This window comes from Antrostomus carolinensis, unplaced genomic scaffold, assembly GCF_000700745.2.
Source record: "Antrostomus carolinensis isolate BGI_N321 unplaced genomic scaffold, ASM70074v2 scaffold9771, whole genome shotgun sequence".
Taxonomy (NCBI): Eukaryota; Metazoa; Chordata; class Aves; order Caprimulgiformes; family Caprimulgidae; genus Antrostomus; species Antrostomus carolinensis.
In genome coordinates, this window is record NW_010293462.1 from 6,964 (window position 1) to 25,927 (window position 18,964).

Here is an 18,964-nt window from a genome sequence, read left to right on the forward strand (position 1 = left end):
GGAAAAAAAGGTAACTACTTCAGAGAACTCCACACCTCCTTTCAGATTTAACCCTCTCGTACTTTCTACCCTTGCTTTGCCTGGGGAAATAAAACATCTTCCTGGAAATGGAAAATATCTACAGAAAATCCATGGTCTTGTGGTTTCCAATCTCCAGCCTAAAATTATCCATGACTGGTTCGTCCCTAGTTGCCCTTGTGCCAAACAATTGTTTTGCTTCCTGATGGACTCACTGGCAGCAATATGTCCCAACTTGGTCTTGGGTTTGCTGTATTACCTTTTTTCAGCACTTTTGGCCCATACTGGAGGGGAGGGACTCCATTCACCTGCTTGTCCTTCTGGTACTTCTTTGCACCTCTCTCACTTTCATTTTATCTTTCTTGAGCATGGGTGACCTGAAATACATGAGGTATTGCAGAGAGAGCCCCTGCTGTGAATTGTGGAACAGTGTAAAGACTTCCTTGCTCTTAATGCAAACACCTCACCCCATCTGTAGTGCAAACACCTTTACTTTTTGTGGATCTGCACCTCCTTAGATAGTAGGGGTGGGCTACACTGCCTATCCCCATCTGGACTAGTTGTTTTAGCCCTTTCTTTATCATCAATGAAGAGAAATGGATGCTTCTAAAGTGATCACACAGAATAGACATCTAAAATTACATCCAGGTGTATTATGATCTTAAAGTGATAATTTCTGTGCCTAGGGACTACCCGTGGTTAAGGTTAGAGAGCAGTCATACTCTCCATTTCTGGACATGTCCTCACCTGGTAGGGAAAATGTCATTGCTCCTGACTCACACTTTGGGCTGGTGAAGTTTCACCTCATTTCTGTGTCTTCTGCCTTGAGGGTCTTTGAACTCTCCTGCTGTGGTGCTAAGCAGCAGCAGTGTCTCCAAGTCAGGACTGGCTCTGCAACTCTCAGGAGAGCGACTGTCTACACAGAGCAGTTTATAGAGTAGCTCTTGCCAAAACCCTATTTCAGGAGAGCTGTTTGTAATAGCTTTCCTTTCAGATGTGTTATTAAAAAGCTTTCTTCTGAAGCAATTGGTGCTTTTCCAGTGTACAGTAGTTATTCTGGTATGCAACTGCTTATACTGGAAAATAGCTTCTCTACAAGAATAGCATGTGATAAACAATGTTTATTCCTGTAAATTGGGACCAGCTTTTGGATGAGGAGGAAATCATACATGACAAGGAACTGCCAGTGGGAACAGGCTGTGGGCCGTGCTCCAATGTGACTCTGGGGGACCCATCCCTATGAGACACTTCTGGATGATATAAGGTATAGACTCAGCTAGGTTCATCTTTCCTCCACTTGGTCCTAAGCAGTGAACTTCATGAAGAAATGTTTTCAGGGATTTTGAATACTATTCACACTACTATATTGTAATTCAAGTCCAAACTGAGTTTACCAACTTTCAGTCCTCTCTTAGATGTTTGATGAACATAAATTAGGATTGCAGTTTCACCTTAAGTTTCTTGAAACACAGATGCCATCAAGAACTCTCAGCTATGGAGACTACCACTGTTCCCTGGAGGAATTTCTCCATTTTTCTAACTCAAGGTGGAGGGCTAAGCAGACCTAGACATGAAATGAACACCTGGCTCTGCAAATCTGGAGGTTCAAGGCAGGATGTTGAAATCATTGCACTGAACCCTCCAGTTAGGATGGTTTAGAAAGCTTATAAACTTCCTACCTACTCACTTCCTACCCTGCCTTGCTAGGCAAGCTATAATTTTATTTTTAATGAAATCTTCTGAACGTGTCATCATATTGCTCTGTCAAGTAGATCATGGGAAGGAGATGGTCAGAAGTATCTTCCAAAGAGAGATTTCACAAGTATGAATCCTGTCGTGCTTTGACCCAGTGACCTCCCTTGGCATAACGGCTTTTACACCAGGTGACCCAACCATCAGTGCAATGAGTGACTCATTACAGCTTTGTGTGATTCATGCTTTTCTTTGTATTTTATTGCACCATCCATCCTGGGGTTCGTGTATCAATTTGGCTTGGACAAGATGTGGAACCAATCTGTCCAGGTTTATCCATTCAGCTGCTTAAGAAAAAGTCTGTTTACTTGGTTTTTAATGGGAAAAATCACATTGTTAGAGGCTTATTCAGCACTCTGCAGAAGCCAAAGAGTTTATGAGCCTGAGTTTATTTTGTGTCTCTCAAGCCAGTAGGAAAACACCTGAAGGGGAGAGCTAAGGATTGGTTCTTCCTTTAAAATTTCACCTGTGTCTTTTCTCTGGAGTGGAGTTAAGAGGAAGGGAGCCAGGTGGCAAGGCTGCAATACAAACAGGAAACTTGGAACCTGGGTGTTAGTTTTGGATCTTGTCTAGAAAAAACAGCCTAAGCACAGCAAGTTTCTTGTGGCACATTGCATGGTTCTGCAGGAGAGAAAGGAAAGGAATAGGAAAGTGACAAATATTACAGACAAGTGCTTTATTGGACAAGGGTCAGAGGGCATGGGTTTGAATCTTGGTTTATTCCTAGGTACTGCCATATTTGTTAGTTCCAGAAGATATTGGAAGAAAAGATTGAGACAACAACATTGTCTCCGATTTCCCTGTTGAGCTGAGTTTCCTTTTCTCTTTGAGTTTTCTCTGGGCAACTGGTAGATTCTAGAAATTAAAGTATTACTTTGACCCCTACAATGCCTTGATTTTTTGGCATTGTACAGATTGATAGAGGTAGTTGTCTCTAAGCACTTTGACACCTGATGTTTGAATCACATCATGATTGACAACAAAAGTTGTTTGGGCTGCAATAGCTTTGGCACTACGACCAGGAGGTCAGGCATGAGTTTTTGTGACAGAGTTTTGGAAATTTCTTTTCTTTGAGCCTTTGTGCTGTGAAATAACATATTTGAATGTCCATGCAAGGCAACGCTAAAGGGATGGACATCTTGCTGTTTCTACTCAACACTAGGAGAGCCCAGTAGTTCTGAGGGCCTACCTTGTTAGTCTTACTGCTACATTCTTCCTTGTTTACTTTTACTGACGTGGACTTCTTCTAAAGACCAGGATGGGTCCCAGTACCCTGTGCATCATTTTACTGGAGGAGATGGGCTTATTTGGAAACCTATTGCTGCTGGTGCACATCTTTGTTTCTGTTTAGATCGTGTGTCCCTGGAGTCCAGCTGAATGGCGTGGTAGGGCAATGCCTGCCTTGGCACAGAGAAGCTCCAGCACTGGGGCCTTTAATTCCTTACCTGCACTTTGATTAGTTATTGCTTCTAGAAAGATTTTCTGCTTCTTAGAAGCGCTGCATCTCAGTCCCTTCCCCAAGCTCCTTCCTAGATAATAAGGTGGCTGTCTGTTGGGAAAGCAGTTGCATAAGTCCCTATTGCACATTTTAAGTCATTGAATCTTGGGCTGCAGTGATTCACCCTCACAACGCCCCTGGAAGGGAATCCAATGTCATTCTCTTCAATTTACTGATGGAGAAGCTGAGGTGTGGAAAGGTGAAGGATTTGCTCAGGGTCAGGCAGTGAGTCAGCTGGAGCACCCACCCCACCCCAGCTCCTCAGGCTTGCGTCTGTCTAGACTTTTCCAAGCACCAGCTTTGATGCTGGTGTTAGCACCATCTTCTGTCATCAACCTGGGAGCCTAGACATCTCCCCTCCCTTCACCAGTTGTGAGGAAATTTCTGTATCCTCAACTTGTGACCAGATGCTGCAGACAGGAGATATGTATGTACCTACCTACCTGGAGAACATCATATCTCCCCATACCTCTTGCTCATCATCTGTCTCTCTCTTGTCTTATGGTTCTGTCCCCACCACCAGGGAAGGAACAGGATCCAGGACTCAGTCTAAATACATCTTGATAAACTGACACCACAGAACACAGCATCTGCACACTGGTGGTTCAACAAATGGTGAAACAGCCCACAGACCTTAGCTTAGAAACTGCCAAAAGGGAAAAAATCCAACACACATAATTTCTGGCTGTGATGGCTTTGATATGGAGTCAGGATGAAAAGGACAGAGTGGAATATAAAGGAGATGGGGAGTGTGGGAGGAATTGAGGCAGAGGAATGGCTGTGAGTTGTCCCTGTCTCTGCAAGAGCAAGAGGGTGAGGGGAGAGACATGGAGATAAGGTTAAAAATGGGTGTCCTGAGCACTGGTTTGTAAACCCCAGCTGCAGCAAGCATGCATGGGGCTGATGGAGTGCTTGCTGTAGTTCAGAGGACCTCACTGATGCTGGTGATACCAGACTGGGCCTGAACATAAAGTAATGAGGAAAGTTTCCTCTCCCTGTAATTATGTTTGGACCCGAGTGTTTCCCTGCATCTGATTCCTCACACGTTATTGCTTTCTTAACCACATTCATGTGCTTCTCAGGCTGGCTGCAGTTTCTTTACGAAATAAAGACCTATTCATCACTGCACTAAAAAGCTCTGCTTTTCCAACAGGAAAGGGGAAGAGGAAAAGCCAGGCATCTGTGGCTTTGCAGAGGAGGCGGGGGAACAAATCCAGGAAAGGGGTCCCCTTCAGTCCAGCACAATTCAGCCCTGCTGCTCTGTGTCAAGCCCTTGTGAGTCAAAGAGCCTGGGGAATTTTTACTACGTACTTAACAGAAACCAGATGCCATGAGTGGCACGCGTTCTGTTAGCAGCCCTCACCCCGGATGGTACGGACTGGGACAGCTTACATTCAAACTATCCCATAGAACTGGCCTAGGGTGATATAGGATGTTACTGACGTTGAAAAGGCAGCAAGGGTTGGTTCCTGCAAGGCTCAATGAGTTGGTAGTGTCCTCGTCAAGGTCCTGTGACAGGAGATTGGCTCTGCACTGTGGATCTCTTATGGCTTTTCTTCACATTTTTCATGGGGACTGGTCTGCAAATGCTTTCCCAAAGCCCTGGGAGGGGGAGACAAACTCTAACAATACACAAGAGTTTTGACCCAGATGCAAGTTTGCGTGGATAGAGTTCTGATCTTGCTTCTTGATACCAGCTTCAACTGGGTAACTGCTGGAATCAGGAAGTGCCTTGTCCTCAGCCTACAGTACAGATGTGGGGGATCAAACCCTCCTGCCCCTAAATTTTGCTGCAAGGCACCTCCAGCCTCTGAATCAGCACAGGAGCACTCACCACTTTGCCTGTAGGAGCTTAGGAGGGAAAGCAAGCTGAAAGCAGCATTTTGTGATCACAGAAATTGTCTAAGACACTGTTTGGTCCATGCATTTAGCTTTCAGGACCTCAGGCAAAGCTGGAGAGGGGCAGCTATGGCCCCATGTTTTAGATGCTAAGTGCTGAAAACAGCAGGAGTTTGAGCAGGATATCTTTGCCATATTTAATTCCTCCTTCTTCTGAAAGTCCCGAATCTTTTACTCATCTATGCAAGCAATAAAGAAAATGAAGAAAACCACTGGCTTTGTCTCATGCTGAAAAGGAGGGGAAAAAAAATAAGTTGGGAGGAGAAGAAAAAAAAAAAGTTGGGTTTGAGGAGAGGGTGGAAGGGGTGTGGTTAACCAGGAGGTGTGTCAGGCCTCGCTGAACTTATTTATAAGCAAAGGCAGCTCTAGTGGGGAGAAAACCTTGCTGAGGCTTCATCAGCTGCTGGTTTTTCCCCTGACACTGCTTGAAGGACACCTCAGCTGTGATGGGGAGGCAAAAGGATGTTCTTGCTACTATTGAGGAGCACCTGAGGATCAGAAACAAATTAGTCCGGCAAGCGCTGGCTGAATGCCTGGGGACGCTGATCCTGGTGGTGAGTCTATGCTGTGGTGTGGGGATGGTCTCTAACCCCTGGATGTGGGAGAAAATTGTCCTGGTGAAGGGGTTGTGCTGCTGCCAGAGTTTACACCAGGTATGAGCCCAGCTCCAGTGCAACCTGCTCTGTGTGGACTAGAGAAGTCTTTATCCACAGGAAAAAGAACTCATGCAAGTTGCAGTAGGATGAGCTTTGAGGTTGCTGGCAAAGGGTGGGTTCTGCAGAGCTCAGCGGGTGTTTGGGAGTTTTTGCATGTCTGCAAAGTGTAGGGAGCAAAAGTGTCTCTGTGCAAGCAGCAAGGGTTTTGCTAGAGATCACACAAAACTTCCTTTCTGTCTGCCCTGGAATATTGTCTTGGCACTGAAATAATTCAAGTGTTATCACTTGGGGAAGTGAAAGCTTTTAATCACCTCACTTTGTTTTCCTTGTGCATCCTATGGAGAAGAAATAGGCAGAATTCAAACTATTTCAGTTTTTTTGTTGTTTTTTTTTTCTGCTGTCAGCTGCAGGTTCCCCAGGGTCTTATCAGTGGGTCCACAGGACACTGTGGCAGCCTGTGTCGGCAGCAGATCGGGAGCTTGCACTCGACATGTGTCTGACACGCTGAGCTGTCAGTTGTTGTGTTTTTAAGTGGTAAATGGCAACAAAACTCTGCTGCCTGTTTTAGTGCTTAGTTCCCAAAGGGATAGGATATAAAGGAGAAAGCGGGGTGGATATCTGTACCAGTGACTTAGTTTGAAGACCTTTGAGTGGCCTTGGCTTGCTTTGAAGTCAAAGGCAGATGTGAACAGCTAGGACAGATGTGTATGAGGAGTGGGGAGCAAATACCAGTGTAGCAGAACTGAGATAGGGATATCTGGCTTTTGGGCGTCTGCAGCTGAAAACACAGCACTGCCCAACAGGTCATGAGTCTGTTGTGTTGATAGAGCAGCAGAAAGGAGTTGGTGTTCACACAATGAATACCTGCAGGGGAAAGTTCCTCTGAAATGGTGTAAAGCCAGAGAAATCCTATAGTTTTCAGTGGAGTAACTGTGGGTTTCCACCTCTTTGTGACTGATGGCAGGGCCGTTTGGGGAGAAATCTAATAGTTGGAGGAGCTGAAAGGAAAGGGAGGTTTGATGAAGCTGCATGTGCTCCTGCGGACAATGCATGCTATCTTGTGCTTTAACGAGTAAGATTATTTTTTGATGAGGAAGAAGAAGCTACTGCTTCTTGTGTGGGAGCACAGTGTATTCAACTGAGTCCCTCTAAAATGCTTCCACTCTTAAAAGAAAGGAGCTTCACACAGTGCAATGGCTTTATCGTTGGAATGACCCAACTTTGGAGATTTGCAAACAAGTCCTGTTGATTTTTCCAGGAAGGGTTATTTGGGATTAAGGTAGAAGCTGATAGGAAAGTGATTAACAGGTAGAAAGTAGCTGTCCATGAATCACTGATGTTGCTGCAGTTAGTCTCAGGACTGAAGCAAGGGGGGACTTGTGAGGAGGAATAATATCTCCCACTAGCTAAGTTAATATTGGGGGAGAAACGAGGCAAGCCTTTAGCCATGTGAATCTGAACTTCCATAAGGGGCTTATGGTCCAAAAAATGCTGTTTATTCTTCAAACTGTATTAGCTGATATGACAGAGATTAATTTCCGAGGAGTTGGGATGTTCTCAGAGCCCAAGGAAGAGTTTGGAAAAAAAAAAAAGGAGAAAAAAATCATAACCAGCCTCCAAAAGGAGAGGGGTAGTGGGCACCCATCAGCAAGGCTGGATGATGCACTGTCAAATGTGGACAACATATGCCTTGTCCTCAGGAGCACCACACCTGCTCTGTTTTAGAATCACGGAATGGTTTGGGTTGGAAGGAACCTTAAAGATCATCCAGTTCCAACCCCCCTGCCATCAGCAGGGACACCTCTAAGTGTACGAGCAGATCCCTCACCTTCTTCAGGAATTTCTGAGTGCTGTCTAGGGACAAGAAAATGCTGGTTTTAGTGACACATTCAACTCCATCTTACAGGTCTTGTCAAAGTGACCTGGCATCTCCTGCAGCAACACTGCAGTAGATGGAGGGCTGTGTGTGCTATGTGGGAGAAAATGGAGTGGGCTGGTGGGAGAAATGAGGAAGTCACAAACATGATGAATACTCCTGGGTTGTTAGCAGGAAAAACCAGAGTATACAGAAAGGGAAGTAGGTTCCAGGACAACAGCCCTGGAGTACAGCTCTGCTGGGCATCAATCCCTTTCTGCCTTAGAGGTGTCCTAGTCTATTCTTCTGTTGATGAAGTGATGTTTATTCAGTTTATTTTACTGAAAAAATATTTTTTTCCTCCCTACCACCCAGATTCTTTTGCATGCTTTTACTATATCATCTGCCTAAAACAGAAAGAGGCTTGAAGATTATTTTCTTCCCCTTTCAGATGACCTGGGTAGTAGTTTGAATTGGATAGTCCTAGGAGACATATTGTCATTTTTACCTTGCACAAGTCCCTACTGCTCACCTTGCCACTAGGCTGAGCTGTGTGTGCATGCGTTTAGCTGCATTTGAGCCCATTAAACATCCCTTGTTGGCTTCAGACAATAAAGTATCTGAGGAAAGACACGAGATCCATGAAATTGTCTTCATGGTAGACACAATGGACCGAACACGAATATGTCTAGAGCAGAACAATACTGGGAATGGATTTATGATTTGATATTGTTCTCTCTGAAATTAACTTCCTGAAATGAAGGGAAGGAGACTGTTTAAAATTTGCAGCTTAGTTTAAATTTCAATATGTAAAGTAAAACTTGTCCCACCGTGGATATTGGCACGGCTTCAGTTTCTTCTCTCCTCCCTTTCACTTGCATAATGACAGCAGGTCTCTCAAACTCTTCTACAGCAAAGTGACTTCAGACTACTACTAAGTCACTCTGCTTGTAGGGATTAACCTATTACTTGATTTTTTAATTTTTCTTATTTTTTAAGGAGGCAAAGGTAGCAGAATGTTAAAACAAAATAGTGCCTCTTTTTTTAAGATAAGATAAAAAAAAAAAAAAAAATCCAATTAAGCCAGCCAAGCCCTGAATAGCGCAAATGCAAGGTGCTCTTTACTTGCAAGCTGCTTTTGCTGTGTACAGTAACCTTACACAATGTGGTTTTTGTCTTTGGGTAATGTTCTTACAGTTACAAGAATAGTAATGTTGATTCTACCTTTCCTCTGATAATTAAAATGACTGTTTTCTTCCCCCCCCCACCCTTCAAAATGCACTTTCCAAGTGATACTTTAGGTTTGCACTTTATACCTATGTTGGAAGCACCGCTCGCTGGCAATAGTTAAGCAATGCAAATGTCGAAGGCATTTTCCAAGTCACTTGCTGTTTGTGTTATTACTGTAGCAGCTCACTAAAGCCAGATTTCCAGTGGCAGGCCTTCGTGCCTCCGTTAAAGGCTCAATCTGTTTGCCTTGCTCTGCTTGGCTCTAAATGCCAAAGCTGGCTCTGTTTGGTTTTTACATTTGCAAAAGAAGGAACTCGCTGTTTATAATGGATTTCAAAGTTGGACTAACTGTGATTCACTGCTGTAGAGGCAAAAATAAAGAACAAAACAACTCCTAAGTCCTTTTCAATCAGGGCTGTCTCGACTTTGTGGCCAGGTGGGAGCTTTTTGGAGTATGAGTGTGCTGCAGACCACAGAAACCAGAGTAGCAAAGTGGTTGGGATGATCAAGGTGAAGGGACAGTCATTTAACTGTTGGCAGTGCAGAGCTTAAAGCTGCTGCTCATCCCGCAGCCATCTGGGGTGGCACAGCAATTTCCACAATCACTATTTCATTTGTGCTGGTTTGCCTGCACCCAGCTTGTTGCATTTGGGTAATGTGATTTTATTATTATTATTAATTTTAAAATTTTGGTTTTTTTCTTAATGCTTTGCTAGGATTTCCAAGGGGCTGGAAATCTTTGCTGTAAGCAGGTCGAGCACTTCTAATCCTTCCCTGCAAGGGTCTGTGCTGCTGGCTGTGGCGGCATGGGAAATGGCAGCGCTGCTCTTCTCCCTCACCTCTTCCTCCAGAACTCAAAGCTCATCATTAACTGCCCAAAACTGTCCCTTCTTCCTGTCTCTGTGCCGGAGCAGGGAGTTTTCTCCTTCTTACAAAGAGTGCAGTTCAGGCACCAGGACTTGCCCTTAGTGGGAAGGCAGCTTTTCCCCAATGGTGCCCAACCCTGTAACCAAAACCCCACCAGAAGGACAGGTCTTTCTAAGAGCTAAATCCTTCTGATCTGAGGGATACCAGGGACACCGAAATAAGTGTGTTTCTTCTGTGTTTGTGTGTGGAGGGAACAAGCTAAACTAGCGAGTTTTCTCTCAAATGCCCAACTTCACTGCTGAGGGTGGTTCAGGTTGCTTGTGCAGCACGCTGCTCATTTCCCCAGCTTTGTGCAGTGTCGTAGCACGTGATGTATGTGCAGCTCAGCTTTCCTCAGACCCTCTTATCTCTCGAGTCCTGCAGCCCTGCCTGGCTCTGGGACAGTAGGTGGTGCAGAAAGAGCTGCAACATGACAGACCATCTGCTGCTGTCTTTCCCCATAGGACAACTTCTGTCCAGCTGTGCTGGACAAGAAACCCAACTGTGGGGGTCTAATGTTTCTTCTTGCTTTGCAAATTGTAAATGATGACCAGTCTCTCTGTTCAAGAGATACTTGAGGAAAGGCAAAAGTGACTGGGCTCCTTGCACTGGCTTTGTAGCTGGTGGAGGTTGTCCTGGCCACGTGGACCACAGAGCTGAGGAAGATCTCTGCATGCTGGTTGAACCAAAACAGCAAGGGGGATGGATCTGTCTTCAGATCTACCCAGCTGAGTCCTGCTTCTTGAGGAGGCCATGAGAGAGAGTTAGAGTACCTTTAACTACTTCTTGCATTGAGCTGCAGAGAAGGAGTTGGGAGGATGTTTTGAACAGGTTGTAAAGTGCCAGTCCTCTGCCCCCTCCCTCCCAGCCTCCCCCCTTGAAGGGTCTGTAGGATAGTCATAATTTCCACTCTGATACAAAGAGAGGTTTCCCTTTGTGTATCTAATGTTTAAAATCTTCCATCAATATCTCAGGGTCTCTTCCTTTGGAATAGACCCATGGTTTGACTGCTCTTTTGGCATCTTCCCCAATAACCAGAGGGCAGCGAGGGCTGAGCAGCCTTTCTGAGATGATTAGGATAGATTTACAGCAGGCTCCTTGCCTAATCCCTGGTTTATTTGCTGGCTGAAGAGAGAAGTTGTAAATCAGGTAATAACACTCCTCCTGGGCTATGCCAGCAAAACTTTCCCATCTTGATTTAGAGATCAATCTGTCTGCAGTCCAGAAGCAAATGCATCTAGGCCTTTGTGTTGCACATGAAGGTGTGAAAAGCACCGCAAAGAAAGAGGAGGGAAGCCAGGGAGGAAACCCGGCTGCTGCGCAGGGGAGCGCTGAGCACTACCTTTGTACTAAGTTCGTGTATGGAGCTGCTTTTCACAAGGTTTGCCTATAAACTCAGATGGCCTCACTACTTCATTAGATTTTTCAATTTTTTTTGTCCTCCAGGTTCCTTTCCTACCAGCCCTGACTAGCCGTGGAGCTTTCTTGTCTCCAGACATTGAGACACCTTGGGTGACAAAGCTAAATGGCCAGTCCCCGACCATACCCTGGACCCATTGAGTTTAAGGTTTCCCTGAGTGTGAATTTTCACCCAGTGACCTGCTACTTTTTCCTGGTTTTGCTGCTGCTTGTGGCTGTCCCCTCCCTTGTACAGGCTTTGGAACTTGTCAGCCTCTCCACCCTTGAACCAGTTCAACTCCTGGGTGCTGCAGAACATGGATTTTGATATTTTTCAGAGTGCAAGGAGCTGTATTAACTGGTGAGGGAAGAGGAGTGAGAAGCCTCTCTGTTGGCAGGGAAAGCCATTAGATCTGCTAAAGCCAGTATGATGAAATTAGGTAGCAGGCTTCCATTAACCTGGTTAATGGGTGCATTGACCTCAGTTCTTAGGAAAGTAGCTTTAATACATCAGAGTAATGCTTTGCTGCAATAATTTTATTAGCACTTTAAAACTGCTTTTGAACTTTGCTAGTGGATCATGCCGGTATAACAGTTGACTGCTGCACATGCTGCCATGTGAGGTGCTAACCTGGCTTTCTGCTGGCTGGGATGTTTTTCCAATAATGTTTGAGGGGTTTTGAACAAAAAAAAAAAAAAAGAAAAAAAAAAGAAGTGTTGTAAGCAGGTTATTAAAACAGAGAGTGAGGGAACATCTCTGCCTTGGGTGTGCACCACTGTCTCTGAACATAGTGTTATAATATTGAATAAGATCTCTTACATCCATTGCATGAACTTAAGAGCCACGGAGATAAATGCTGAATTGCTTTTATTTGACCTTCCTTGCCTTTCAACTCAAACTAGCTCCTAAATGCTTCTCTGTGAGCATTGGAAAAGGAAGACTTAAAATATGGATACTGAGAGTCTCCTGTCTTATATGGTCTGGGAAAAGGAATTGAAAGGAAAACTAGCAAATACCAGAAGTGAAAATGGTGTGATTAAAACCTAACTGTAATATCCACTACTACAGCAAAACTCTGTGATGTCAAGCCACTCGCCACAAAAGCATGAGTGAGCATGATTTGAACTGGTTCCTATAAGTCAAATGCCATGGATGGACGTCATGCATGAGAATAGATGTTCATGCTTAGTGGACTCCACTGGTGCAGGATGGAATTGCACACATGCATACCAAAGTTCAAACCAGTCCCTAAATATCACCTTACTCTTTATCTGCTGAGGGTCACGTTTTCTGCTGTCACGCTGAATTAAGCCAAATAGTGCTCAGGGCTCATCTGATAAATAATTTTAATGCTCCTGTGGAGTGGCTCCAGGGTGTTTTTGCATGGCCCATAGACTTTCTGAGGAAAAGCTGGAGAGCTATTGCCAGATGTAAGGTGGGGGAAGAGGAGGATGGGGAACAACTGCTTGAGAAATGGCAGATCTGGCCTTCTTCCAGGTTAAGAGAGGACCTTTGTTGGTGAACAGGGAGGTGGAAGGGGTAAATTTTACTCTGTGATTTCTGTAACCCAAAGTATGTGGCTAATGAGCCAACCACCATCCACTTGCAGAACTGCCAGTTCTTTCAGAGTGAATAACACAAATACCTTCAATAATCGGAAGAACTTGAGGCCAACCCTGCCAAACTCAGATGACCATTGCAGCTTTTAGTGGGCTCACCCCCTCTCTGGTCAGACTGATGTGCTGTGTGGCATTACAGGGGTGAACAGCATGGCCAAGTGCTCTCTCCAAAACTCTGTCTAAAGCATGATGGGGCTTTTCTAGGGTAAGGGAAGGAACAGATGTCACCCTGGTCACTAGCCAGTATTTATTTTCACAGTTGGAGCTATGCTTCCCTTGGTGGTTTGGGCACAGCTGGGAATGATGGCTCTGTTTGTTGCACAATAAACAAGACGTCTTTTCTGCCGATGCCTGGGTGTCTTCTCTGACATAGTTTCCCAGCTGGACAGCTCAGAGTTAGGACATTGAAGGGGCCTGCACCAGTAGAGATTAGTGCTGGACGTCCCCTCTCATTAACTAACGAGTTCTACAGGTTCCTTTGTTTCTTCTACACAGGGTCCTGTGTTGGGAACCTGGCACTTTGTCAAGAGGTACCTGTGTACAGAGTGTCCACCTTGTGAGTCAGCCTGCAGCCTACCTGGCTGCGCCTTTCCAGCAGGCTGAGTGCAGTGTTTGCTTTATTAGTAATTCATCAGTTATCAAGGGGATGGGAGGGGATGAGTTAGATATATTTTGGCTTTGCTCCTGATCTGGATTCTGTGTTGCTCAATGGGCATGTCCAGCATTGGCAGGAGAGGTGCAGAGACCCAACCCTGCTACCCTGTTGCCTATTTGTTGGCTTATCCCCTGGGAGCAGATACTGCCTCTGTGACAACTGAGTAATTATGAGATGATGGAGTTTACAGAAGCAGAATGTCTCGATGAGTGTGTAGATATGGGCATGTGGTCAGTAGAAATAAGGCAAGCCTTGATCCCTAGATTTGAGGATCTCAGGAGCAAGCTGTCATCCCTGACCCAGTTTAAGGATGCTCCTAAAACCTGCTGATGTGATAATGCCTGGTACACAGCAAGAATCAACTCAGGTGGAGGCAGTGGAAGATAAAAGCATACAGAAAAACAGGATTAGGATTTCTTAAATTGCATAGTGGGTAGTGGAGAGACTTGGCCAGGCAGAAAGCCTCCAGCTGGTTGAGTGATGAACTGAAATGCCAGGAGAAACTGGTCTGGGTTGTTAAGGGTGAACACAAGAAAGATGGCTTTTAGATGTGGTTGGGAAAAGAAGGATCACCTGTTTGGAGCAAATGTCTTTGAGCAAGAGCACATGCCTCCCATAGCTACTAGGAAACACCCTTTATCATTAAGCAGAAACAACTTTTGTCCCCTAAAGTGCTTGGTGCAGAAGGCCAAGCCTCAGGCTGTGCTGGTGGCATGTTCTCTGTAGAATATGGACTTTTCTTGATGGTGACTGTACCATGCTGGTGCTGCAGACACAGGCCAGCTCTGTTGCCCTGATCTTTTCTTACATGATGTTGCCATAGGAAGGATAAGACTAGTTTGGGACGGCATGGGCTGTGATCGGAGTACCCACAGCAGAAAGTGTACCTTGGCTGCAGGTACCTCAACTTGAGGAGGCAGCCCCAATTACTTGCTGTCAGTCAGTGCCACCTCAAAGAGGACCCCATAAATGTGAGGCTGTATATGACTTTCTTCAGTCATGTTTGTATTTTCAGGCATTATCAAAATTGTCCCCTGCCAATCTATGTACTACTGTGTCAATTATCCTTTTTAACAATAAGGTAACTCATCCCTCATCTGAGCAGTTGCACTGTAAATACCTTGGTCCAGGGCTGCTGTCAGGCTGATTCTTCTCATCTGCCACCTGAAAATTATATGGCTGGACAAAGCCCTCCAGTCTCCTGGAGATGTGAACTGTGGTCTAATCTTGCTTTTGATGTTGGCCCTGGTTTTGTTTCTCCCTGCCAGGACATAGGCTTGTTCTGTGTCCTTTCTCCTTCTCTGCTGTCCCTGGAGATCATGCCTAAATACTTTGACCGAAGGTTGAAGCTTTGAAGGCTTTGAGTCATGAGTAGGTTGTGATGGTGCATGCAAGTGTAAGTGGAGCAGTTGCAGGCACTGATCAGCAACTGGTACAGTTGTTAAACAGAGAGGGCAACTTTGATCTCTTCTTTTCTTCCTAGTTGTTTGGCTGTGGCTCTGTTGCACAGATCGTGCTCAGCAGAGGGACTCATGGAGGTTTCCTGACCGTTAACCTGGCCTTTGGCTTCGCTGTGACGCTCGGCATCTTGATTGCAGGACAGGTATCAGGTATGTTGTAGCTGTGTGTGGGCTGGATCCTTGGCTCATCTCTAGGACCCATATTTTACCTGTAAAAGTGCAATAACCATCAACCTTTCTGCAGGTGGACATCTGAACCCAGCTGTCACTTTTGCCATGTGCTTCTTGGCCCGGGAACCGTGGATCAAGCTGCCAATTTATGCCCTGGCCCAAACCCTGGGGGCTTTCCTGGGAGCTGGCATAGTCTTTGGGCTCTACTACGGTAAGTGCAGAAAGTTTTTCTATGTTTGTTGTGGTGAGGTTCATGCTCTTCATGACTCATTGCAGGAAGGCTGGTTCCCAAATCTGAGAGGAGCATTTTCTCGCAAAGCAGAGATGTAAGAAACCTCCTTACTCTCTTTCTGGGAGAGTTTTCCTGATCTCAGGATGATGGGTTTAAATCAATCTGAAGGCCAACCAGCATTGTCAATGTGTGAGTCTTTGTCCTTGAGTAATGATCACTGCACCATGGACCACTGGATAACCCCTCTTGTAGTTACTATCTGGATTAAAAAAGAGCTTTCAGAGATGCTGATGAAATACTAGTGGCAATGGAGATTTTATATCTGTGCATTATTCCAGAGCTGGTTTCTTCTTGGTTAAAAAAAAAAGACCAAAAAAAAAAAAAAAAAAGACTTCACCATGGATGTCTTCTGCATTGTCTTCCATACAATGGGACTTTTAGCAGTTTTTGCTGCCTTTATCAGAATGATTCTATACTTTAGAAATCATTCTAGAAATTCAGTTCCTCAGGCATCTATTCCTCCTGAGTGATGCTCCTCATGACAGGGCAATATTCAATGGGCAAAAACTGACTCTACCCTGGAAACTGGTCTTCCTCAACTATCAAGGGTGAAATTTTGACTCAGTTTTTTCCTCCTGATATCTGTTTCTGGCAATAGGAGCTGTGTTCTCTGTAGCCGAACAGAACATCTGGGTCACTGTAGGTTTCATCTGAATAGAGGAAACTGCCACCCTGGCAGTAGCACCAACTGCTTGTCACTTTAGAAAGTAGGAGGACCTACCTTAATCTCTGCAAACATCAGGACTCCAGGTCAACACCAGGTTACATTACTAGTTAGGCTGAAGTCTTCTCTTCAGAAGAGTTAATCCCATCTTGGCTGCCTAAACCATGGAAAAGCTGCCTTCAGAAAGTGTCTGTTTTTCTTGACACTAACCATGGAGGGAATCTAGACAGCCCACCTAGGTTAGTTATTCAGCTTCCACATAATGGTAGGCAAGGGTCTGACTGCTCTATAGGACAACCCTGGGAGGTGAAAGTAATCGTGTATTGGCTTAGAGGAAAATGCAAGGTCAGCACAAATCCTGTTTATTGTAGCTCTCGTAGCAATATCTCACGTCTTGACACCAAGGCTGACATCACAGGCATTTGATTACCTTTTGGGAGAGATTTGGAATCAGCTCAGTGTTTACTTTTTGGCTTTAACTCTTTCCTAGTGCCTGGAAAAGAAGAGGTATTAGGAACAGGGACTCGGGCCATCTGCATCTGAGCCTAACTGATAAAATGTTGTGGTGGATCACACCCTAAGTTTGTTTTTTTTTTTTTAATGAATGCTCTACAGCAAATGGTTTTGCAACACATAACAATGGGGTGCTCAGGGAATTCTGTCTCAGTAGTCATGGCTCTGTGGAACCCATAATTTAGTCATCTTCCAAGCAAGGTCTTATCTGAGATGTGTGTTGGAAAATAACTGATCTCTCTACTTTTGTTTTTTCTCCTTCCCCCCCTCTAGACGCCATCTGGGCTTTTGGCAGCAACCAGCTGTATGTAACAGGACAGAATGGCACGGCAGGTATCTTTGCCACCTACCCATCTCAGCATCTGAACGTCGTGAATGGATTCTTTGATCAGGTAATGGTGCTGGGAAGATGAAGGTGTGTTTGAAGAAGAATCTTTTGGGGTTGTTCTGGGCCTCTTGTTTGGTTAGAGAATGAATTTAAATTTAAAGAGAAGATATCCAGGAAGGTTTTTAGAGCTGACACAGGTATCTCATTAGCCCATAGGAAGAGTAAGATCCAGAAAGCACCCTGTAAGGTGGCAAGAAGCCTTGTGTGAATGGGGTTAACCAGTCACACAAGGCTGGCCAGGACACCAGTGAAAAGGATACTACTTAGCTTTAGCTCCTGAAGAGTCATAGCATGAGGAAGGATAGCTCTTCCTCACTTCCACTGTACTACTGTGGCTGTTGTACAACCCAGACATCCACTGGATGTGGGGTGGTGGTTTGTGTTGGAGGTGACAGTCTCCTTAAAGTTGCCATCAGCCACAAAGGGACAGCAGACACACAGCTGTTGCAGGTTGGAAGCATGTTCAGAAAGATGTTTTCAGCTGTTCTGGTGGCTCAAATAGTTATTCATAGCTCTTCTGTGGGTAGGGAAAAAGGTGTGGGCTTGATTGAGCCTGTGGGCTGCCAGGAGAAGCATGTTCCACTCTCCCGTTCCTGTGGGTACTGTGTACTGTGGTCTGATAATGCCATAGGATCACTTAGTGCAGTTTTTTTTCAGTTTAGAGAACAAATGCATGGGACTTCAGAGAAGTTTAATCTTTTGACCAAATTATTTATCTGGATTATTCTTTTTCTTCCCCCCCCTCTCCCCAGTTCATTGGCACAGCCTCCCTGATTGTTTGCGTCTTGGCTATTGTTGATCCCTACAACAACCCTGTACCCACGGGGCTGGAGGCTTTCACAGTTGGCTTCGTTGTCCTCGTTATTGGAACCTCCATGGGCTTCAACTCTGGCTATGCTGTCAACCCTGCCAGGGACTTTGGGCCTCGTCTCTTCACAGCCATCGCTGGATGGGGCACTGAAGTGTTCTGGTAAGTGCTTGCCAATGAAAACTTTGTGCATCAAGGGGAAAAAAATTACAAGTCTAAGTAGGTGGCAGCTCTGGCTTCATAAGAGTCTTAGCACCCATGAGGTACCTTTGGATTTTATATGCATTTTTAAAAGGCACTGTTTGCTCTGCTCTGATTTCTTAAGAAATTGTAGAAGTTTGGCACTTTCAAGCAGTGAGAGCAAATGACCCAACTTTGCTATCAGGGAGGATATCTAAGGGCATCCATGAGAAGTTCAGGTGCACCTTGAACATGACCCTATTTTTTTTTTTTTTTTTTTTTTTTTTTTAGTGGTAGAAAGTAAAAATTTGTTATATTTGGATTTTGTTGTTGCTGGAGAAAATTAAGAGAGCCATGAGCAGTATAGACTATGTGCTGTCAAGGGATGATTTCCTGCAAGCAGTGGGACTGAAGTTAAGGTGTCTAGTTCAGGCAAGCAACTGCTTCTGTCCTTTCTTGGTGGAGGTATAGTCTTGGAAGTCCTAGAAGTAGCTGTTCTGAATTGTTTGTCACCTGAACTTGCAGTGGGGAGCAATATCTGCCTTGGAAATTACTAAATTACTACAGACATGTGGGTACTGTTGTCTTTTTCAAGTCAGTGCTGAGTTTGGAGATGACCATATCCTGCATTGTTCCAGATCCAAACAAGAGCATCCTATAGGCTGCAGTTCTTACCTTGTGAATTTTCTTTTTTGTTTTCCAGGACTGGTAAACAGTGGTGGTGGGTTCCAGTTGTTGCTCCTTTCCTTGGGGCTATTGCAGGAGTGATAGTCTATCAGCTGATGATTGGATGTCATGATGAGCCTTCTCCACCTGCCTCTGAGCAGGAAACAGTCAAGCTGGCTAACGTGAAGCACAAGGAAAGGGTCTGAGGAAGCTGCCACCCAGATCTGGCAGACAGTCGTTACTAGGACTGCAGCTGGCAAAGAGGAGGAAGGAGTTAAGAAGAGCTTCAAGAACAACAGGAAGAGCTTTTTTCCTGTCTTGAGATATTCTAGCGC

The 18,964-nt window shown here is 45.0% G+C and overlaps 1 protein-coding gene across 1 annotated transcript; it reads left to right on the plus strand.

Moving 5' to 3' along the window:
• The first annotated feature begins 5,538 nt into the window (after positions 1 to 5,538).
• Positions 5,539 to 18,962, plus strand: AQP3 (aquaporin 3 (Gill blood group)). Its single transcript, XM_010177277.1, has 6 exons — positions 5,539 to 5,721; positions 14,971 to 15,097; positions 15,192 to 15,329; positions 16,861 to 16,979; positions 17,728 to 17,945; positions 18,667 to 18,962. The coding sequence occupies exons 1-6, from the start codon at positions 5,614 to 5,616 to the stop codon at positions 18,833 to 18,835; spliced, it is 879 nt and encodes a 292-aa protein (XP_010175579.1). The 5' UTR covers positions 5,539 to 5,613; the 3' UTR covers positions 18,836 to 18,962.
• Positions 18,963 to 18,964: the final 2 nt, after the last annotated feature.